This window comes from Equus caballus, chromosome 5, assembly GCF_041296265.1.
Source record: "Equus caballus isolate H_3958 breed thoroughbred chromosome 5, TB-T2T, whole genome shotgun sequence".
Lineage (NCBI taxonomy): Eukaryota > Metazoa > Chordata > Mammalia > Perissodactyla > Equidae > Equus > Equus caballus.
Window position 1 is genome coordinate 62,512,691 of NC_091688.1, and position 23,458 is coordinate 62,536,148.

Consider the following 23,458-nt stretch of genomic DNA (forward strand, 5'->3'; position numbering starts at 1 on the left):
ATTTGGGAGGCAGAGTAAATTATAAAAAGCAAGTGAAAAAAAAGGAAAGAAAACTAATAGGATCACAGGATTACATTCAGCATTATTTAACAAGTGATACACAGAACAAGTTAGCAAAAAACAAAAGCCTTTTCAGCAGACTTGGAAGCAGAAACGGTACTGTGTAATACAATTTAGATCTACTGTTTTGCTGAAGTAAAATCCTGAATTCCTTAAAAAAAGGAAACAGCTTCCTCCAGGAAAAAAAAAAGCAAAAGCCTGGCATTTTATAGATTATTTTCCTATTCCCTTAAAAAAGACAGCACAGCATGACCCTCAAAAATAAAAGAAAAATCACCAGTACTTTCAGCCAACTTAAACAACAAGTCTACTGCTGCTTAGAAAACAAATCAACTACGCAATAAAATGTACTTGGGATTATAAAAAAAGTTTAGTTATATATCAAACATTTTTTAGTGTTTATAATGTAATTTTTAAGAGAGACTCGGTGTGGGAGAAGAAGGAGAATGAATTTATGAAACCACAGTTGTAAATTAACTGGACAACAAATAAAGATGCCTGTGGTGGAACAGGTTAATAGAAGAGGCGGATTTATCTAACATTTCTTCAATGCAAGGGTTGTAAACACAAATTGTACAAGGGGCTTTGACTAGTTTTTCTCAGCAAAATGCTTTTAGAACTTCAACCTCTGGAATGTTATGTGAATACCAATGGTTCTAAAGTAGTAATTTCTAAACGCCCTTACCAGTCTAACTTGTGATGTTAGTCAATTCCATGCACACATTGAACACATTACTACTAGTTCGAGAACAGAAACTGAATCTTTATTCTTTGTCCACATACAAGATAAGAAGCTAATCTGTTGAAAGACAACCATGAATTTGCCTACTATGGTAATATGGATTCACTAATGAACTAAGAGACTCAAAGCAAAATTACATATAGAATACCAATGATGCAAAACACCAAAAATAACACAAAAATGCCAAGCGCCGAACTAGAGAAAACAAGTTAAACGCAGCTGAATGTAAAGATCTCATTCATCCAGCGTCCCTGGGAACACGGACAAACACTAGCAACCCTCGTGTCCTTTCTCTTTCAAAATACTGCGGAAATGAACCCTAGCGGGCAATCTCAGAGCTTGTCAATATACGCTGAAATTTCTAGAAAAGTTGCTGACCAAAAAGAGTGGCCCAGGCACGAAACACCAGCACCGCATTCCAAAGGGAAGGCAACCCCGGCACAGGATGCAACACGGTTTGTGGACTGGGCAGCCCCGGAGCAGGAGGGTGTGGACCTGACCGGCAAGGTCGGTTCCGCGCCGGCAGCGCCCCCAGCCCTCGGCCCGCCGAGCCCCGGCCCCGGCCCGCCGAGGGTCTGCCCACTCCGACTCCCGGAGCCCACACAGCAGCCCCCGGGCTCCCGCGCTGGCACTCTGCCATCTCAATCTCTCCTAGGGGCAGTCGCCCTTCGCCCTCCCGACAACCCCGCGCGCCAGGCCACCCCGAGCGAGGAAGAACTGCGTTTGCCTCGCGCGAGTCCATACACAGCTATATTCCACGCTCCACCCCAGAGCATGCAGCCCTCTCCCCACCCCTCGTCGGAGTCGCGCCCTTCAAACACGTCCTTCACTCTCTGGCCATCCTCCCAAGACCGAGCCCCGCAGCCTTACCCTGACAGCAAAAAGCACACCCCTGGAAATAAGACCTCCGCCTCCAGCCGACTGGGTGACTCTGATCTGCGGCAGCACGTTCACGACACTTTCGCGATTGCCGTAAAGGGATACAGAGTCCGAACGAGCGGGGGCGCGGGCGCGCTCCTCGGGGAGGTAAGCGCGCCCCGGGCCCCGCCGGGCTGCTCGGGAGCGCGCCCCGGGGCCCCGCCCCATGTCCGTCCGGCCGGCAGACTCCGGACCCGGCCACCAGCACTAGCGGGCTCGTCCAAGCAAGGTAGGCCGGAAAGGGGATGTGGACTGGCCTCGGTCCGCTCTGAGGGTGTGTGTCTGAGGATGCCATCAGGCGGGTCGGGAAAGTGGACGCAGCCCGGAGCCCTTCACCCCCGTGGCGGGCAGGCGTCTCGCGTGCTGGCGCGCCTAGTCTCCAGGGGCCACAATGTGCGAGGCACGGGAGAGGGACCAGGTGGTGGCTGGAGCTGCAGGCAGGCTCCGGGGTCCCCGGGGGCGGGTGGTCCGCGACTCACCTGTCGGTCTCCGTCCTTGGTCTCTTCCCCTTCTTCCCCCGCCACCCCGGTTCCCAAAGCCGGGCCAAGCTCCGCCTCCCCTATCTTTTCCCGGCCGCAGGCAAAGCGGAGCCGAGATCTTGGTCGGAGTGCTTCGCTCCTCGGGAAGGAGGCAGCGGTCTAAATCATTCCGTTTTTTGTGTCTTAAGCGGTTACCAAGAACCTTCGCCCCAGTGCCACAAAATCTGCGGTTGAATACGCGCTCCAGTTGTCACTCCTGGGCTCACATTCCTTGGGGGTGGGGGGGAAGGAAGGAAGGTTTGAAATTGAGATCTGTGGTGACCTTGTGTTTACGCGAAGCTCCGGTCGGCTATTCTCAATTCTATCGCGGGGGGCGGGGGCCCAATACTGAAAGGTACGCGGCAAGTCCTTTGTATCCTCACAGCCGAGCTTTACCTTAAGATAGATTTGGAAAACAAAACACACCCCAGAAATGATTTTTCCTGTTCTTTCAAATTTTAATTTATAAATCGGTACCCAAATGCAGCTCTGTAGTTTGCGTTGCATCATCAGGTTCTCCCCTATTTCTCTCCCTGTAACATTTGATTCCACTTATTAAAAAATTGCTTAATCTTCTCGACTCTAGGATTTAACCATTACAAGAATATTATACTTGTCGAGAGGCTAAGTTAGAGTTTAGAAAAATAACCATTTTCTATTATACTTTGGGCCTGATGGTTCTGTGCATCTCTTAAAGAAGCTTAGGGCTTTCTCTCTTCACTTGGAATATCCAGAATTTACTTTCTTATTGTATCTTAGCAGTCAGCATTTAGAGGAGACAGCATAAGAAATTCATCTTATTACCAGTGGCATTTAAATATCTGTGAAATTTAAAAATTGTAACTGCAGTTCTGATTCAGGGATCTTCAAAGAAAGCGGAGAAGATAGATGAGAGATGCAAGAACGTTTTGTTAAACACTCTTACTGCTATTGAAGGTTATTCCTGCATATTTTCAAGTATTTTGAAAGGTTTCTTAGGTTATTAACCATTAGAATTCTAATTTTCCTTGATTGGCAGTAGGCAACCGTTCTTCCAGCTTTCCAATGTGAAAATACGTGGGCAATGGTTTTCCTCACCTAGTTGGTGCACTTGAATTTCTCAGTTGTTGTTAGCCAAGTGATAAGCTATTTCAAGCCCTACTTCTCTAAGTTGTCAGTTTAAACAACTAGAACCCTCAAAGCTAAGGAGATACGAATCCAAGATGATTTATATATACAAAGAATTGTATTGTCGTTTCCCATCCCTGTGGCTCATAACGATCGTACAGAATTGTTAACTCAGCTATCATTATTATGTATTGTGCCTTTTCTGTTCTACTCTAAGGAACAATCCTTTAGATGGCTACTTTACAAATTAGAATACTGTAACTCAAAGAAGGTAAGTAACTTGCCTTCTTTGAATCATACAGCTGGGACCTGATAAAGCTAGGATTTGCACTTAGATATATCTAATTTTGCAACTCCATTGCATCACACGGAGTAGTTAATGCTTTATTTTGCTTAACAATAAGCTGTCATTTTTATTTTTCCTTCTATAGGAGGAAACTCTGTTTTTCTTTTTTTTTAATCCTTTTTGAGATCAGTGAAAGGTGTCTAAAATGAGAAAGCTTAAGAAAATTGATATCCTAGATTTAAAATATTTAATTCCAGATGATATGACATAATTATAAAATACATAAAAAAATCTGTTAATAGTGCTGTAGCATAATTTTCTGCCCATGAACAATATTGGTGCATTGTCTTGAAATTGTACGTGTTTAAAAGCATATGAGATGAAACCACCTCTTATTTTGTTTGTATGTGGATTTTAGGATTTACGAAAGGTGCAGGTTTGGACAGATTTGAAGACTGATATTATGTGAACAGGTAATTCGCCTTTTACATTCTAAAAGAGGAACAAACATTTATTGACCACCTGTGACAGTATCTTACATATATTATCTCATTTAGTTCTTGAATAAACCTCTATGAAGCAGGTGTTATTTTATTTTAGACCGTTTATCAGTTAGTACTAAAATTCAATATTTATTATGTTTCAGCAATGTGTTAGGTTCTTTACTTGTGTTACATGAGTGCAATCTCTGCAGTAAGTATCCAGCACAGTCCAAGAGAACTTTTCCACAATAATGGAAATGTTCTACATTTTTATCATCCTATATGGTAGCCACTAGACACATGTGGCTTTTGAACACTTGAAATGTTGACAGTATGACTGAAGAACTGAAATTTTAAATTTTATTTTATTTTAGGGGCCAGCCCCGTGGCCGAGTGGTTAAGTTCGCGCGCTCCGCTTCGGCGGCCCAGGGTTTCACCGGTTCGGATCCTGGGCGCGGACATGGCACCGCTCATCAGGTCATGTTGAGGTGGCGTCCCACATAGCACAACCAGAGGCACTCACAACTAGAATATGCAACTATGTACCGCACGACATTGTGGAGAAGAAGGAAAACAAAAGATTGGCAACAGATGTTAGCGCAGGTGCCAATCTTTAAAAAAAAATGAATTTTATTTTATTTTAATCAATTGTAAATTTAAATAGCCACATATGCCCAGTGGCTACTGTATTGGACAGTGCCAGCCTTTGCCAATAATATGATTCCCATTTTTCAAAGGAGAAACTGGTTCAGAGAAATTGGTAAAGCTTGCCCAAATTCACACAATTTTATTAAAAAAAAAAAAGCTTTTGAACACAAGAATTTTTAGGAATGTTAATTTGGCAGTGTGTATAGAATAGATGGAGGGGAAGAAAAAAAGCAATTAGGCCAAGAGAATTGAGAATCTGACTTGCGTATTTACACTGGGAACTGGGAGGAAGAATGGTTGCAAATGACTGGAGGTGGAATTGCTGTCACTTACTGGCAGCGTGTGAGGGCTTTGGAAGAGAGAATCTGAGCTTACTCTGAGGTCTTAGACTCTGGATAACCTGGAAAAATGGTAACATTGTTTACTGAAATAGGAAAATAATAAAACCTTTTTCGAGTGAAAGGATTCGATTTTGGCTATTTGTTTGTTCAAGCAGTATTTATTGAGTGATTACTTTGGGCAAAGCCCTCTGCTCTGCTTAGGTAGAGAAGTGGAGTACCTCTTCAAGGATTTAAGCACTGAAGAAGACAGCCTCCTAAATTTTTGTACTGTAGAAGATAGTGAACTGTAAGAGATGTGCAAATCAAGTGTGCTCAGAGGGATGAGTGCTTGTTTCCAGATGCAAAGGGATTAGGGAAAGTTGTGTGTGGAAGACAGTATTTGAGCTCAATTTTGAAGAATAGGAAGCATTTGGACATGCAAAAACGATTAATGGAGAAGGAGGTTATGCTTCTAGCAATGGGGTGGACAAAATATTTTGAAAATCCCTTTTGCCAAAACATCTAAATGCTGAATAAATTAGCCTTTTAAATGCAAAGCAGGTCTTGTAGGAAGGAAAGGGAAATCCCCAGGGCTAAAAAGTCAAAGATAGAGCTGCAACCAGAGTAGTAAACTAGCAGTCTGTCTCCTTTGGGGGTATTTGGCTGGTGGCAGAAATAAAGCACAATTAGGGGCAGATTACAGGCTCCCCCTGCTTCCCACCCAGGCTATAGAGAGGTAGAATTCATACCCCTTTGACCTCCCAGGTATACAGCTCCAGGAGATACTATTCAAAGGGTAGTTTGTGTAAATGGTGCCTGTGTTTCAGGGGATGACTTTTTCATAAAAAAGAAAATATAAATGTTTCCGCTTGAAATTGTATGACTCATAGCCTTGTAGAACCACCTCCCCTCAAATTCAGCTAGGACCCTCGAAAATCTGTACACTCAGTGAAAAGTGAGCTTTGAAAAATATCTCCTTCCTGGCAAAGAGAGATCACAGAGGAAGTTTTTCGTTTCCACCACAGCTCCAGGTAGGGGAATAAACCACCTGAGAAATTGAAACTGTAGGGTCTGCTGTGACTTAGATTCAAGGTTCAAATTTACTTATTTAAATGATTTAAAAAAAAAACCTCGGAAACCAAGAGATTAAAAGGGCCCATGTGAGTAAAGTGCCAGAGTGCCGGGCAGAAATATATAATATCCTCCCTGGAATGATTCACCCTTAATCTAAGCCTTTTAGAATGCTTCCAGATTAAGATCGTCTAAATATGAGTTCACAGTCAAAAACTGTGAAACATGGGGCCAGCCCCGTGGCCGAGTGGTTAAGTTTGCACGCTCCGTTGCGCTGGCCCAGGGTTTCGCTGGTTCCAATCCTGGGTGCGGACATGGCGCTGCTCATGGAGCCATGCTGAGGCGGCATCCCACATGCCACAACTAGAAGGACCCACAACTAAGAATACACAACTGGATACTGGGGGGCTTTGGGGAGAAAAAGGAAAAAAATAAAAATAAAATCTTAAAAAAAAACCCAAAAAACTGGGAAACACATCTGCAAGCGTTGGCAGAACCAACAAATATGGATCTAAACTCCTAAGGACTTTAGATTGGAATTATCAGAAACAAATTAAAATAATGTTTAAAGAGATGAATGATGAAAAATTAAAAATTTTTGAAGTAATTCAAAATTTACAAAAATTGAGAATTATTGTCCTAGAAATTTATACTGGGGAAACCTCTATAAGAACTTGGTGAGGAATTGTCATAATTAACTAAATAGATGAAGAAAAAAATTCTGATGGGATGTTAAGGACTGACTAGGGAAGACGAACGGAAAAGAAGAGATCATGATATATTCAGGCAGGAAATTATTCAACTCTAGTCTATGATGGTGACTTCAGGGGAAAAGGAAAAGAAACTTATTTAGCAAGATTTAAATGTACATATTTAGCAACAAGTCAGATGATCAGAGTAGATACCGAGTGTAAGTCAAAAGTGGCTGAGATTTCATATTTGGAAGTCAGTCTGAGATGAGGAAGCTGAGCACGTTGGAGGATGTGGAGATAAAGAGTTGTAAGTTTTGCAGAGTTCATGGGGTATACTAAATTTCATTCCGTCAAACTACGAGATAATGCTCATCCAAACATGAAAGTATTTTCACATGCATAGGAGTAATTTCTTGTAATTTGGAAGTATTTCTGTATATGTTTTAAAAAAATTAAATGCATGAAGATACATTTATGTTTTCTAATTCACATCGACTCATTATTACAAATTTCCTCAGTCCAGGATTTGAGGGAGAAAGTGGTGATGTGTATTATGTGTATTTAGGTCCATTTTTTTTTCCCTCATGTAGGAGCTGGAAATATGATGAACAAAACCATTGCTTCCTGCTCTCACAGAAATTAAAGTTTAGAAGGAAGATAAAACCAAACAAGTAACAGTTGAGTGTGATGAATTTCCTCATTGGGGAGGTAAACGGTGCTATTGGAAACAGAGGGGACACTGAGCTGAAGCTCGAAGAGTTAGAACTTGAAAACGTATAGGCGTTAACTGGTGGTAGTGGGGAGGGCGGGCTGAAAGCATTGTAGTCTAGCCATCCAGACAGAACAACATGCATGGAGGTCTAAAGGTGCACAAGAGAACATGGCACATTTGAAAGTCTGAAAGAAGTTAGCTGTGGGAGTACAGCATAGTGTTTGGTGTTAGGAACTGCCTGAGTTTGAATCCTGTCTCTACCATGTTCCAGCCCTGTGTCCTTGGGCAGTTCTCTTAACCTGTATAATTCTTTGCAGAGGAGTAAATTAAATCATGCATTTCAGGTGCTTAGTAACATTGCTGACATGGAGTAAACCCTGTGTTTGCTTTTGTAATCATGACGAAGATGATGATAGCTAGAGCAAGGAATTGGGAACAGAGTAGCCAAAGATGAATGTAGAAAGGTAAGTAGAGATCAGAGAATGCAAGGACCTTATAGACCATGCAGAGGAGGAAAGACAATTTATAAAGTCTTAAGGGAGACACTGAAAGATTCTTTGTAGGAGAATCAGGTGCACAGATTGGTATTTTAGAATTAGAACAATCACTCTGGTTTAAAGGTGGAGTTTAAATTGGTTGTGGTCCAGACAAGAGGAGGACCATTTAGGAGGTCATAATAATAATATGGCCAAGAAATGATGGTGGCTTAGGTGGGGTAGGGGCAGTGAAGATGGAGAGAAGGGGTAGATTTGAAAGAAATTTATGAGGCAGAATAAACTACCTAGTACTTGATTTTGCGTGGAAAGATGCAAGAGAAAGAAAGTTTCTGGATATGGCAAGTGGGTGAGTCTTGGTTCCATTTACGGAGAAATCAAAGGAGAGCAGGTGTTAGTAGATGAGCAGGGGGTGATTTCAGAAGTGGAACAGCTCAGAGTGATAAGTACAAGGTTGTGGGAGTGGGTGGCTAAAGTAGAACAGATGAAACAGTTGTGAATAATCTTTTCTAATTTGTTTTTTCTACTTTAGAAGACCTGTTTGAGATGTGGTGGTTTCAGCAAGGCCTCAGTTTCCTTCCTTCAGCCCTCGTAATTTGGACGGCTGCTGCTTTCATATTTTCATACATTACTGCCATAACTCTCCACCATGTTGACCCTGTTTTGCCTTATATCAGGTCAGTGAAATGTATTCTTTTATAGGAGAATGTTTATGTCTCGTTCATATTTTAACATTGGAGCCAACGTTTAATGTTAACATTTTAAAATTCACATTTTGTGTTTGACATTACAACAATAAAAGGAACATAAAAAGGAAGTTGTATTTGGCACTTTCTATGTAATAGAGAAATGTGGAGACAGACGGGCAAGATTCAGTGACTGAATATGTTAGTGAATTGCGACATTTTAGTGCCATGTCTTCCAAATAATTGTTTGAAGTCGTCTCAGAAGACAGAATTGGAATTATTTTCCTCTTAAAATTCAAAAATGCTACAAACAGCAACATATTAAGAGACAATGGTAATGACAAACATTGATCAGCTTACTCTGTACAAGGTAATGTTCTAAGCATTCTTCACGTCTTAAAGAATTGAATCCTTACAACCACCCTTTGAAGTAGGAACTACAACCCCTATTTGAGAGAGGAGGAAATAAGGTCCAGGAAGGTTACATTGTTTATTTGTCCAAGGGCATGCAACTCAGTTATTGTTGGAACCAAGGTTCAGTTTGACTGGGCAATTTGACTCTAGAGGCTGTGCTCTTACTCTTTATGAAATGTTGCATAGATCTTTCTGACATATTAAGTATCAAAATTTATTGGTAATATTTTTGAAATTTCAAAACTACTAATGATGTAAGTGTGGGTACTCAGTTGCATGTGCTATGTCCATAACCCTCTTTTTTTCCAATTATGAAGACAATATGTGCTTGTTATAACAAATTTTAAACAATACTGGAGTGCTTATAAAAAGAAAAAGTGAAAGTGTCTTGCAGCCCCCTTCCAGTTTCTGCCCCCGGCAAGGTGTTTCATGGTTGGTTGATTTCCTTCCAGAGCTTGGTTTGTTTTGTTGTTGTTGTAGTTGTTTCATTTGTTTGTTTACCTTATGAAAAATAACCTTTCCAACACAGAAAATAGTAAACTTTTAAAGGATGAGAAACCAAAAGGCTAAATTTATCTTTTTAAAATGTCAAGAAGAGATCAGGGCATTAACCATCTACATTTGTTGTTTCCGCAATGGTATGGTATGGCACAAAGGCTATCAACAAATTGAGTGCACTTTGGGAATATTTACAAAACCCAAGGATATTTTAAAATTTAAGGTTCCAATTCTAGGAATAAGTTGATAAATAATCACCACTGTTTACCAGGAATATGTAGCTTAAAGAGCCAGTTCATTCTTTAATAACTCCAAGAGAGGATACATATATAAGATTCATGAGGATCCTTCAGCATTTTTATTTCCCCTTCAGGAACTTGTCTACTTTCACTTTAAAGAGCTTTTAATAATTTAAGGGACCATTGAGTTCTTTTTCAGTTTCAGTTCTCTCATGGTACTGCATGTGATTTTCTGATAGACAGTACCCTAGACAGTTCCTTTTCTGTCCCTGTTCTTTTGCCTGTTTATTTTTCTGCTAGTGAACTTAGTAGTATTACCCTGGGATTTTTCTCCAAGTTTCTAATATATTTAAATTCAATGGTACTTATTTTTGCTTCTCTCAGACTCATTTCCTTTGTCTGAAAAATGATTAAGTTAAACTAGATACTCTTCAAAGTTCCTTTCAGTTCATAGACCCTGTCTAAGAGGTTTAATTGTAATAGCCTCAAAGGACGTAACTGAATGCAAATTTCACCTCAAAGACAGTTCCGCTGAAGGGAGCTGCAGGTGTTCTGTTAGTTGGTCCAAGTAGCAGATGCCCAAATAGGGTGCGTGAAACTGGGCACTAGGGTATGAGAAGAAATTATTAGAACTTATATGTATATTTTCTTAATCTCAAAATATTTAAACTTATATTTAACATATAATAATAATATAATAAATGCATATATTTTGAAGTTACATGATGAGACATTTTTTTTTGATAGTGTGTGATCAAAATAGTTTGATGACCGCTGGGTTGAAGTGCTGTGCTGATGAGGTGATGGGCATGGCCATTTTCACTTGTAGGGTAGTTTCTGTCGTTCTGTTCCAGAGCTGAAGAGGGAGCACACTTAGCCAGCCATCTTGGAAATGACTGCTGCTGTTTACTTATGGGGTAATCCAAAATAGGAGCATCATTTGGAATACAACTATTAACATTATGGATTTTTTTCTGATTATAAGAGTAATTCATATACATTATTCTTTGAAACTTGAAAGGTCGAAGGAACAACAATGACAAAAAAACTCTAATCTCTACTCCCTGAAGACGATCACAGCGTAACAAAATCTTTTGTATCTGAAAATACATTTTAGAGTCGGAAGGAGCAATCCTTAGAATTTATTTTTGATACTTTAGTATTCCTAAACCTCCTAATCCAGGTGTTCTCCAAATCTTACTAATTCCCTACCAGATAGGACTTTACATTTCTTTTTTATTCCCGTTACATTGTCTCGGTTGACATCTTTATTATCTCTTTCCTATAGTACTTCACTTTGAGACTAAAAACTTTATCCTTTTAGTGTTTGCAGTAGTTTGAGGGAAGGAAAAGGAACTAACATTTAATGGATGTCTCCCGTGTGCCTGCTACTATGCTAGATACTTCACATGCATCACCCCAGTTTCATTTCCTCATACTGATCCCATGAGGCTGGGAGGGAATTCGTAGCCCCATTTTGCAGATAGCAAACAGTCTCAGGGAGATAGAAGAACATACCCAAAGTTCCACAGTTAGTAAATGGTGAGCTGTGAATCTGGATCTGTGTATTCCACACTGCCCTGAAAGACAGCCCTGAAAGACAGGCATGTAGACAGATGTACTGCAATACAGTGTGATAAGTGATTTTAATAGAAGTCGAGACAGAGTGGTGTACGAGTCAGCATTCTGCCAGAGGACTTGGCCAAGGCTGTAGAGAGCAGGGGCCTCAAAACCGTTCTTAAACAGAAGCTGCAGGAGGGCGGGGCCTTGTCTCTTACTTGCCACTGTATTCCTGTCCCTAAAATGCTGTCTGCTGCATGGTAGGTGCTTGATAAATGTTTTAGTTAATCGGGAAGTTATTAAGGGTAATTGTAGGCAGAGTCAACAACAGATACCAAGAGACAGAGTTGTGAAAGGACCTCTGGTGTTTAGGGAATATTCAGGTGAGATAGATAAACACATCTGCCTGACTGATAAATGTCAATTATACAGCCTTAACATGCCAAGGATAGCTTTTTATCAATTTACATTGATTTCTATTATGTGAAGAAGAAGTAGTCTTAAGTGGTATGAGAAAAAAGTGAATAGGCAAATATCGTGAGCCCAAATTGTCATGTTCTCATTGTAAGATTATATGAGTTGAACTCATGGATTTATAAAAAGATAAAGGATTTGAAGTAACCTCTGTTATTTCCTATCCCTTAGCAGACATACATGTGTATATCTAGTGTGAGAAATCCACACACCTTCTTTTTTTCTTTCAGCGACACTGGTACAGTCGCTCCAGAAAAATGCTTGTTTGGGGCCATGTTAAATATCGCCGCAGTTTTATGTAAGTAATGAGAGGGGTTTTAACAATCGAAATTAATAGCTAAATTGCCCTTCTTTAAACACTATGTGTTACTTGTTTTATTTTCTAGTTATACTTGAAGGAATGTTATCACTAAATTATTGATCACAGATGTGTTCCTTTTAAAAGAAAAACAATTTCTAGAAATGCTAAATTATGAAAATAAACTTAAAAAAGTATCTAGAAGGCTATTTGACTGCTCATCCAGATAGAAGTTGTAAAGTGTAACCAAATATTCCTTGAGGCCTACAGTGGGTTTCTTAAGCAGCCAGCAGATGACAGCTATAATCACACTGATCACTCTAACCCTAATTTAAATTCCTTTAGGATAAACAGTTTAGAAGTTTAAGAATAGTGATGGAACCACGTTTTGACTTTTGAGTGATATTCTGATGCCAAAGGAATGGAGTGTTCTATAGTATTTTATATTCCTGTTTATTTATTTTTTGAACCAAATTTTTATTAATCATATACTAAAATGTTGTTTCTTTCATCAATTGATTGTTTTAAATATGTGTTCTTCTGTATGTTTATTATTTATCGGGTCAAAAATTGAAGTCAAGAAAATGATTCAATGTACAGAAGTTCATCTTATAACTAAAGTTTTCAAAAGCATATCTCTGTTATGTTTTCTACACTCCTGAGTTCTTTGGCAATATTTTTGCAATGGAAAGTTCAATTTGGCCCCTTCTTGACTAATAAAGATGTTTAAGTGGGGATTTTTCTGTGTAATTGACAACTATGTCTGATTGAGCCAAGTTGTAGTAATTTGAAATAAATTGAAATGAAAGACAAATAATCTTTTGGTGTTTTTTGCCTATGTCCATTTTTATCCATATTCTAGAACTAATTACTTTAGACTTTAATGCTAATCATATAGAATATTTTGTGTTTTATATATAACACTTATCATTAGAGATTTTCAGAAAACATCAAACTTCTCTCTTAAATTCTATCCTAAATGTTTATAAATATGAGGCCCACAGGAGGCAAATAACTTGCTCAGTCACACAGATATCAGTAGTTCCTTAACGCAACCTTAAAAGCTCTTTAAAATCTACAGCTGCTTTTGTTTTTTGTCTTTTTTCTTCTCTCAGATTAACTTTGAAAGGAAAGTCTATGTTTCTGAATAGCAGTGACTTTTGTCAACTCTTTATTGGCAACTTTATTCCTCGTTTATTTACTACTTTATTGTTTTTCGGATTATCTCTTCCAGGCGTTGCTACTATTTATGTTCGTTATAAGCAAGTTCAGGCTCTGAATCCTGAAGAGAATCGTATCATCAGATTAAACAAGGCCGGCCTTGTACTTGGATTACTGAGTTGTTTAGGACTTTCTATTGTGGCAAACTTCCAGGTTTGTGTTTTAGTCCAGCATAGGTATTTTCCTGAAGTACATAATGATCCTTGTTAAAAAAGTAAACCTGAAACATTCAGTTACATGCTGTTATTTTCTTTACCTTAACAAAATAGAATCCACCACCTTTAAATTATTTGACCCTCTTAGAAATAGCTACATTCACAATTATAAAAATTCGTTCTCAATAATCTCTTGAACATGTATAAATTATTCTAAGTTTTTGGGGGATCCACAGGAAGTTATTAGACTGTATTACTACTTAATTGGAGATTACTCCAAGGCCAGAGAGAATTGATATAAATGATAAGCGACACAATTCAAACTTAAACTTTTTTTTAATATGCCTAATAAGTTATACTCATTTACCTGTTTTCTATTCTTGTTTAGATGTTGCCATTTGTCGCCTGAATTCCTAGGTGCCCAGTACCTCATATAAGGGGGTAAAGGGAGGATCTGTAGCTCTTCCAGCTTTTTCTCAGGGAATTCTTTTTGTTTTTTGAGGAAAATCAGCCCTGAGCTAACTACTGCCAATCTTCCTCTTTTTGCTGAGGAAGACTTGCCCTGAGCCAACATCTGTGCCCATCTTCCTCTACTTTATACATGGGACGCCTACCACAGCATGGCTTTTTGCCAAGCGGTGCCATGTCCACACCTGGGATCCGAACCAGCGAACCCCAGGCCGCTGAGAAGCAGAACATATGAACCTAACCGCTGCGCCACCGGGCCAGCCCCTCTCAGGGAATTCTTTTTTCTCTTTTTTTTTATTAAAGATTGGCACCTGAGCTAACAACCATTGCCAATCTTTTTTTTTTTTTCCCTGCTTTATCTCCCCAAACCCCCCGTACATAGTTGTATATCTTAGTTGTGGATCCTTCTAGTTGTGGGATGTGGGACGCCACCTCAATGTGACCTGACGAGCAGTGCCATGTCCGCACCCAGGATCTGAACCCTGGGCTGTCGCAGCGGAGTGCGCGAACTTAACCACTCGGCCACGGAGCTGGCCCCCCATCTCAGAGAATTCTTAATGTTAAAGCAGCAGTCAACCTTTACCAAATGTTTGCACACTCTCCATGTTCCTTTCTGTTGACCTTCTTTCAGATGAGTCTTTGGTAATATCAACTGCATGCTGGACATATGGTGCTTTTTGATGTCTCTCTCTGAAGTCTTTAAAGTTTCAGTGTAGACATTTGATAACCTGTTTAGACATCTAATAACTATTTGGACATATAAACACACATTCGTCGTATCAAGTACACATATATAGGCATATTCTATCCCTCTTATTCAAAGTTCTCCATTCCTATACTGCTTCTGATTGGTGTCTCCTGTTTTTCAGTTTTTTAGTAATGGTTAATACTAGTAATTTCTGTAAGTATATCAGGTACATATTAGGGTGGTGCTTGCTGCTGTAACAAAGCCCAAAATTTTAATGGCTTAACACAATAGAAGTTTATTTCTTACATGCATGCATCCAGTGCAGGTTTTGTTGGTGATAGATGGCTTTCCTCCCACAGTGATTTAAGGCCCCTACACTATCTATCTTTGGTCTCTGCCATTCCGTAAGTCCTTATTGTCTTCTGCATCTAGCTGGCTGAAATAAAGAGAACATGCAAAAATCACGCTTGTTCCTTAAAAACCTTGACCTGGCGGTATCTCACATCATTCCACTGACATTCATTTGCAAGATGCATTGAGGGGGCTTGGAAATGTAGTCTTGGTGTGCATTAGTTCCCTGGACAACTGTATACTATGGAGGGGACACAAAAATTTTGGTGGACATCTAGCTGGCTGACTTTACCTCAACTAAGGTCCTGTTTTTCCTAATCAGTTTCTAATAGCTCAATGTTAAAAATATGTTTTTTGAAATTTTTAGTGTATGGATAGTTCATTCTTTGCTCCAGTTGTCCTTTGATCAATTTAACAATATCATCACTGTAGGGTAAAAATGAATCTCAAAGTCACCTCCACATTTAGCATACTCCTTCTGTTAGTAACTGATACTTGTTTACACAGCCCGGGAAGTTCTAGTAGCAGTTCCTGATAGCACCCATGCAAGCTGCGTTTCTGCCTTTATCTCATTCATCTATTAACACAGTTTATATTTATGTGCTTTCTGTATTCCTTTGTTTTCAGCTTTCATTCTAATTCACCCTCACCACAGGGGGCCTCTTGGCCTTGTAATTTTGAATCAAATTTCTTTTTCTCTGTTGATTACATCTATTTTTATACAACTTTGCACCTGTTGAATGTTCTCTGCATCTTTCACTGATGGCTTCCTTGCTGGGCCCTGTTTATAAGCAAACCCTACAGCATTACCCAAATATCAAACAGTTGTCCTTCCTTCCTTTCTAATGTAACTTTTACTGCTTATTTAATGTGGTGAGTGCCTTCCTCCTCCTCCTCTTCCCACTTCTCTCTTGCAGAGACAAACTCTAGTTGATTCATATAAAAAAATTTTGTACAAACCAGGTCTATAAATGGTTTACAGTTACAGAGCTTGACTTGGAAGAGAGACGAGCACTGTGTTTTAAAGTAGGGAATCGTTGGTTTTACTTCTTGAGTATTTCTTGAAAGCATCTGCTTCTCTCCACTTCCATTTCTGTTTCTTTCCCTCTCACCTCCTTCTCAACCAATTCAGCTTTCATCATCTCTAATCTGCACTACTGCCATGTCCTCCTGAATAGCTGCTCTGTACTCACTCTTAGATCCCTTTTTTAGTATTGTAGCCAAAGTAATCTTTTGTAAATTATATGTTATAAGTCATGTGATGCTTAACGACGGGGATACCTTCTGAGAATTGTGTAATTAGGTGATTTCATTATTGTGTGAACATCATAGAATATATTTACACAAACCCAGATGGCATAGCCTACTATACACGTAGGCTATGTGGAACTAATCTTATGGGACCACCGTTATATACGTGGTCCGTTGTTGACCAATGTCATTATGCAGTGTATGACTATATACATGTCACTCGGTTTCCCTATACCCCTGCTTAAAGCTCTACAGGTCCAAAGTTGCATGAAAAGAGATATAATGAGAGAAACAGTTAATTTGATAAACTGCCAAACTGCTTAATTAACTCAGAGGTCTTGTATGTTTTGGATCCTGTCTGCCTTTCCAGCCTCATTCTGCATCATTCCCCTTCTTAATGTCTCTGTTGTGCGTAACACAGGCCTTTCTTTGTTCCTTAAATAAGGCAAATTTATGTTACTCCATTTCGTACATTGTTTCTTCTGATAGACATTCCCCAACCCCAAGCCTAAATAGATTTTGGCATCTTTAAGATCTCAGTGCAGACTATACTTCCTCAGGGAAGTTTTTTCTGTCAATAGACTTGCTCCAGTACATTTCAAGTTTTCTTTTTTTGTGTTCTCGAAGCCTCTGGAAACTAATTCTTTATAGCACTTATTATAGTCTAATTTTATAGCTATTGTTCTTTAAATTTATTTTTAAATTTTTTAGTTGGTATATTTCTCCATTAATTATAAGCACAGTGGTTTTGTTCACTGTGGTATCCCCAGCATCTAACATGGTGCTTAGCACAAACATGCTCTCATACATGACAAAATATAATTTACATGATTTATAGTTATATATTATATATAATTAATATTAATTTATATTAAGCAAAAGAACAGCTAGTTAAAACCAGTTTTATATACTTCTATTTTAATTATAAAACTACAGGAGTAAATGCTCTCTATTTATGTTTGCTTTTTAATTCACAGAATTTGTTGATGGAATTGTGTGCTGATTACAAGTGGACATTGATCAGGCTATATCTGTATTTAGCTTCATCAATATATGTGAGAATATTTTTAGGGGGGAAAATTCACCCATATTCCTGCTTTTAGTTATTTTCATTTTCGCCTATATTTTTGCAGACTTTATGCATATGTGTAAATAAATTCACATAATTATGACGCGAGAAGGTATTAGCATTTTCTGTTATTTTATGGGTGCTGAATGTTTTATTTCTTTTTGGTTACCCAAAACGGTAATGACAGTTATTTTTCCCTTCCCAGTGCTCATAACTTATTGCCAGTTATAACACCCCAAACCATATCAAGGTAGCCCTTTCTCTCTCCAAAAGGAAACCAATGCCTTTGGCAAATAAGTTATCTTTTACTTCTTTATACTAGAAACTTCCTATACCTTCAACTAAGGGAATTTACTCTGTGTTTGTGGGTTAGTTCAGTTGCTTATAAAAGAAGGGAAACCCACCCTAACTTCTCTTCTTTTATTACCTTAGTCATACCCTCTGTGCCACGTGCTGTATAGTACCTTCTCAGCCAAATGACATACAGACAGCATCAGTTTAGAAAAATAGAGTAGTTCAACTAAAAGTCTTTGATTATAGAATTTTTCAAGAATTACTGTCCTCACTTTTAAGCAGAGGGTATATATAGTAAAAAGTAAAAAATGTAAATGGATACTGATAAAAGTAAGGTAAAGGAGAAAAAAATTACAATTTATGATAATCTCTTTGTATAATTTATCAAAACCAACCAAACTAGAGCCAAGGGGAAATGTTTTAGTTTCTTGAGTCTTTAAATTGCCATTACATTTAAATAGAAGCTCCCTACGCCCAGCATTCCCAACCATCCTAATCTTCTTTCCTTGCACTGCTCTTTTTCTGTAACCCTTATCACCATCTAATATATGTGGAATTTACTTATTTCTAAAGTTTATTATTATTTGTGCTCTTTCACTTGAATGTAAACTTTGAGGGCCAGATTTTTGTCTGTTTTGTTCACTAACATATCTGAGTATTTAGAACAGTGAGGCACTTGTAAGCAAACATATTCTTAAATGAGTAAATGAGTGGGCTGGCCTGGTGGCATAGTGGTTAAGTTTGCCCGCTCTGCTTCAGCGGCTGGGGCTTTACCGGTTCAGATCCTGGGCATGGACCTACATACCACTCATTAAGACATGCTGTGGTAGCATCCCACATAGACGAACTGGAAGGACCTACAACTAGGCTATATATAACTATGTACTGGGGCTTTGGGGAGAAGGAAAAAAGAAAAAGAGGAAGATTGGCAACAGATGTTAACTCAGGGCCAATCTTCCTCACCAAAAAAAAATGAGTAAATGAATAAGAACTATTATATTTTCAGTAGTGGCACATGAAATAATTTGGTTTTACTGTAATCCTCAGGTTTGTGCTGAGTATGATGAAAGAAAATTACTTCAGGAAGTAATTTGCAGAATCTGCAGAGCTTTTCCAGTCAGAAAATGTCCTATTGAAATGACTGGCTTGTCCCTTTAAATATTGTGTTGGCAATGTGTTTTGAATTTCTTTTACTTATTTCTTCTTTCTACCTCTCAGAAAACCACCTTTTTTGCTATACATGTATGTGGAGCTGTGCTCACCTTTGGTATGGGCTCATTATATATGTTTGTTCAGACCATCCTTTCCTACCAAATGCAGCCCAAAATTCATGGCAAACAAGTCTTCTGGATCAGACTGCTATTAGTTATCTGGTGTGGAGTAAGTGCATTTAGCAGTATCCTTTGCTGTAAAATGTGGCTACACTTAGAAGAGAATTGAATAACAAAATTTAAGTGAACACTGTTGACATATTGTAAACAGTCCTTTTATGTGTGAGGTTCTTGGGTTAGTAACCCTAAATTAAAAGATTGGAAACATGAAATTCAGATTTGGCGTAGGACCTCAGTAACAGAGCTAGGAACAAAGATAAGGTTTCGACTGATCATGCAGTAGTGCCCCGTTACCCATGGTTTCACTTTCCGTGGTTTCAGTTACCCACTGTCAACCACTGTCTGAAAATATTAAATGGGAAATTCCAGAAATAAACAATTCGTAAGTTTTAAATTGCATGCCATTTTCTGAGTAGCATGATGAAATCTTGAGTATTCCGCTCCCTCCTGCCCAGGACATGAATCATCCCTTTGTCCATTGTATCCAGGCTGTGTACGCTATCCACCCCTTTGTCATTTAGTAGTCATCTCAGTTATCAGATGGACTGTCGAAGTATCACAGTGCTTGTTTTCAAGTAACCCTCATTTTACTTAATAATGGCCCCAAAGTGCAGGAGTAGTGATTCTGGCAATTCGGGTATTCCAAAGAGAAGTTACTGTTGTTAATCTCTTACTGTGCCTAATTTATAAATTAAACTTTATCATAGGTATGTATGTATAGGAAAAAACATAGTATATATAGGGTTCAGTACTATCTGTGGTTTCAAGTATCCGCTGGGGGTCTTGGAACGTATCTTCCTTGGATAAGTGGGGGACTACTGTACTCACTTCAAAGATATGAAGGATGAGTTAGTGCCATCTTTGAGAGCAATTATTTTGCAAAGGCTTATGATAGAGCTGCTAGTTTACTGAGCAAAGAGGGATTGACCATGTGAACCATTTCATGGTAATTCTCTGGGCACAATTTAAATTTTACTACTGCCATGTAACATGAAGCCTTTAAGAAACTGGGTATGAACCTTTGGAACAAATGTATGAGTAATTTTTTGGACCTTTAAAGTGATTTTTGTTATAATCTAATTTAAACAGGTCTTCTCTGAGATTCTTCCTTGACTTACTTTTTTGTAGTGCTGACTTGCTCATCACTTTTGTACCATGGCAGTTTTGGCATTGATATAGTAGAGAAGCTCCACTGGAGCCCAAAGGACAAAGTAAGAACTGAGAGTCTCTAAAACTTAGTTTTTTATTAAAGATGACTATTTTGGTTGATTTTCATGTATTTTTCATTGCATCACTAAAATGAAACTTTTTCAGTAGACTAATCAGTTAGATATTAGGATTGTTTTCTATATATAATAGAGTTTATGTAGAACCATCCATATTCTCCTCTCACCTGTGATCTGTGGATGTTTTCAAGACTTGAAGAGAATTATAATGGCAAAGAGTTTTCTCAGAAATTGACTTCTCTACATATGAATATAGTATATAATATACCAAACTGAGATCTTTTATTATTAGAATGCTTGTTTTCTGAACTAAAAAGATATCTTCTTCCATTTTTTGTAATCTGGAAGTTTATTATTTTAGACTCTGCATTCAGGTTCTAATATAGTGGATATCTGAATGGACACAGCATCTTTGATCCTGAGAAAAAAGACATGTACTAAATAGATAATAAATTGAGTTCATCTGTTTTCACAACACTTTCAGTGACAGTTTATTTTAAATTATTTTTAAAGAATCAACGGTGGATAGGACATGTTTGTGAGAATAAATGAATGACATAATTTACTAGATTCTCATTATAATCTATATATTATTTAAGGCTCTAAAAATAACACTAAATTTCTTATGAGCATTGTTTACTTAAACTTTTTTTAGTGACATTTTATGAATCTTATGGCTTTGGGAAAGGCAGTAACTTCTTGATTGTAGAGTTCTCCTATTCTGTGTTAGTTATTCAAATGGAAATTTTATTTGCTCTAGATGAGAGTAGCCAGCCCTCCTAGTCTAATGGTTAAGATTCGGTGCTCTCACTGCCATGGCCTGGGTTCCTTTTCTGGTCAGGGAACCACACCACCCATCTGCTGGATTCGTACTGTGGTGGCTGCATGTTGCTATGATGCCGAAAGCTATGCTACTGGTATTTCACATACCATCAGGGTCACCCATGGTGGACAGGTTTCAGTGGAGCTTCCAGACTAAGACAGACTAGGAGAAAGGACCTGGCCACCCACTTCCAAAAACGTTGGCCATGAAAACCTATTCATAGGCATTGTCTGTACACAGCACTAGACGTTGTAGCATTGTCTGATATAGCACCAGAAGGTGAGAGGATGATGCAAAACGACCAGGCAGGGTTTCTCTCTGTTGTACACAAGGTTGCTAGGAGTCAGATTTGACTGGTTGGCTGGAACAACAACAAAGAGGAAACTACCATGGCTAGATCATTTAGGAAGACTTACCTAATGGCTGCCTTTAATTCTTGAGATATGTTCAATAAATCAAGAGTTGATTTTCAGAAGGCAGATTGGTTCATAAGAATTATGGGGTTTTTATTTGAGGGAAGTTGTAGGTCATTTGAATACAATTTCACAGAACTATTCTTTTTTCCATTGTCACTCAAGGGTTATGTGCTTCACATGATCACTACTGCAGCAGAATGGTCTATGTCATTTTCCTTCTTTGGTTTTTTCCTGACTTATATCCGTGATTTTCAGGTAAGAAAAGACAGAATTAGATTTATGCAGTCAAACTTCCTTCAGGTGGAATAACAGAACTGTCTTTGGCAAGTCTCCAACCTTTTCGAAAGTTAACTTCATAAGTAGTGCTGCTGAAAGTGTAGCTTCTCAGGTGAATTGTCCTGTTGTCTGGAGAAGTAGTGTATTGCTAGCGAGGTTCAGCTTTGAAAATAGGATTGTAAAACAACAAAATTTGCAGAAATTCTTTCACAGGATTTTCATCAATTCTGTCTACATTTACGTAGGCCGTCCTCAACATTTAGTTTTACTGATTTTCATAGAAACCAAAGAAAACCTGAGGGACTTCTGAGTAGAGAAGCATGGTTTTCCCAGCTCTATTGGTACTACAGATGATGCCTTTGCCCTACAACAGCTGTGTCACTCTGTTGCTCATTAGAATTGATTTACATTCCTAATCACAAAAGATAGTCTACAGAACGTATTGAAGATGTGATCTGTCTTTAAGGAGCAAACTTCTGTGTGTAATTTTCTTTTCTGTTCCAGAAAATTTCTTTACGGGTGGAAGCCAATTTACACGGATTAACCCTCTATGACACTGCTCCTTGCCCTATTAACAATGAACGAACACGGCTACTTCCCAGAGATTTATGATGAAAGCATAAACTACTTCTGTGGTGATTATAATTCTCAGGGATTGGGAAAATGTTCATGAAAGTTACTGATTCTGCTCTGAAATTTTCAACCAGTTAATCAAGACTGACAGCGACATTGATGAATACTGATAATCAAGAGACATTAGTTAAACCACTTGATAAGTTGTTTTAAAGGACATCATCAAGAGGATCATGTAAAAAGATTTATGCCTATACGTTTTTTATCCCAGAAAATAAAACCAAAGGACTACAGCACTGTAGATTTTTTCTACTTTGTGTAAGAGAAACAGCCAGAAGTGCACCAAGCAGTCTGCAAAACCCAGCCTTTCACACCTTGTAAATCATCGTAAAGCATGTTTTGTTTGGAGCACTTTTATGAGAAGCATTGTCCACGACCTCCTAATCAACATTGCTCAGCAGCTCCTTTAGAATTGGGTTTTGAAGTAATAGTTTTATCATATTAATATATTTCTTACAGTCTTTATAAAATTTCTTTCTTCTGGAATCCACCTGTAAAGGGAAGCAGACCTGAATTCACGTGAACGTTTTCATTGCTTAATCTTTGCACAAGAGATTCTATAGGTATTAATTTGATTCCTGCCACAAGGCCGGATAATATGCTAACTGGTCTGTCATATGTGCTTGCGATCATTTCGTGAAGTTTGTTCTCTGCTATGAGATTTTAATCACTAATGAATAAGAGCAGTAGCTATAGATAAATTTACTCCAATCATGTTTTACATAAAATGAGGGTTAGTGTTCACACACAAGACTGAGAAGTTTGTGAATAACAGCAGATATGATTAATCTCAAATAAAAGTCACCTCAAACCGCAGTCAAGAGCTTCTTAGATTTTCATTTATAGCAAATTATAATTACTTATAAAAGTAACCTTGAACAGGAAAATATTCAGCTTTTCTAGTGGGATGTGATCTTTGTAGAACCCAAATTCTAAAGGACAAAATCAGTAATCCGAGAAAAACTAGGTACAAAGTAATTGTGATACATGCATCCATGAAAACAATTTTCTCTCTTTCTTTCTGGTCATACCAGCAA

At 38.5% G+C, this 23,458-nt stretch overlaps 2 protein-coding genes across 14 annotated transcripts in view; one reads left to right on the forward strand and one right to left on the reverse strand.

Moving 5' to 3' along the window:
- CEPT1 (choline/ethanolamine phosphotransferase 1) overlaps window positions 1-2,705 on the reverse strand; it is a 33,555-nt gene extending 30,850 nt beyond the window's left edge. The window contains exon 1 of one of the 4 annotated variants that reach the window (XM_070266373.1): window positions 2,200-2,705. The gene's annotated coding sequence lies outside the window, so the exon portion shown is untranslated. 4 annotated transcript variants of the gene reach the window in all.
- On the forward strand, window positions 1,757-23,237 carry DRAM2 (DNA damage regulated autophagy modulator 2). Of its 10 annotated transcripts, none has more exons than XM_070267222.1 (11): window positions 1,808-1,949; window positions 4,050-4,104; window positions 4,488-4,716; window positions 7,435-7,521; window positions 8,583-8,727; window positions 12,152-12,219; window positions 13,454-13,593; window positions 18,935-19,112; window positions 20,176-20,258; window positions 21,675-21,767; window positions 22,293-23,237. In XM_070267222.1, the coding sequence occupies exons 5-11, from the start codon at window positions 8,597-8,599 to the stop codon at window positions 22,398-22,400; spliced, it is 801 nt and encodes a 266-aa protein (XP_070123323.1). In that variant the 5' UTR covers window positions 1,808-1,949; window positions 4,050-4,104; window positions 4,488-4,716; window positions 7,435-7,521; window positions 8,583-8,596; the 3' UTR covers window positions 22,401-23,237. The 10 variants fall into 10 exon arrangements, with proteins under 10 accessions (XP_005610393.1, XP_005610392.1, XP_070123323.1 ...); XM_070267225.1 differs by having other exon boundaries at window positions 1,809-1,949; window positions 7,435-7,552; XM_070267227.1 differs by having other exon boundaries at window positions 1,809-1,949; window positions 4,488-4,601; window positions 7,435-7,552.
- The last annotated feature ends 221 nt before the right edge of the window (window positions 23,238-23,458 follow it).

Excerpts from the sequence above, each read along its gene's own strand:
- DRAM2 (XM_005610336.4), top strand. The coding sequence starts at position 8,597 with ATGTGGTGGTTTCAGCAAGGCCTCAGTTTCCTTCCTTCAGCCCTCGTA. Across the intron at positions 8,728-12,151 it reads CCTGTTTTGCCTTATATCAG|CGACACTGGTACAGTCGCTC; the intron begins GTCAGTGAAATG and ends TTTTTCTTTCAG. Across the intron at positions 21,768-22,292 it reads CTTATATCCGTGATTTTCAG|AAAATTTCTTTACGGGTGGA; the intron begins GTAAGAAAAGAC and ends TTTCTGTTCCAG.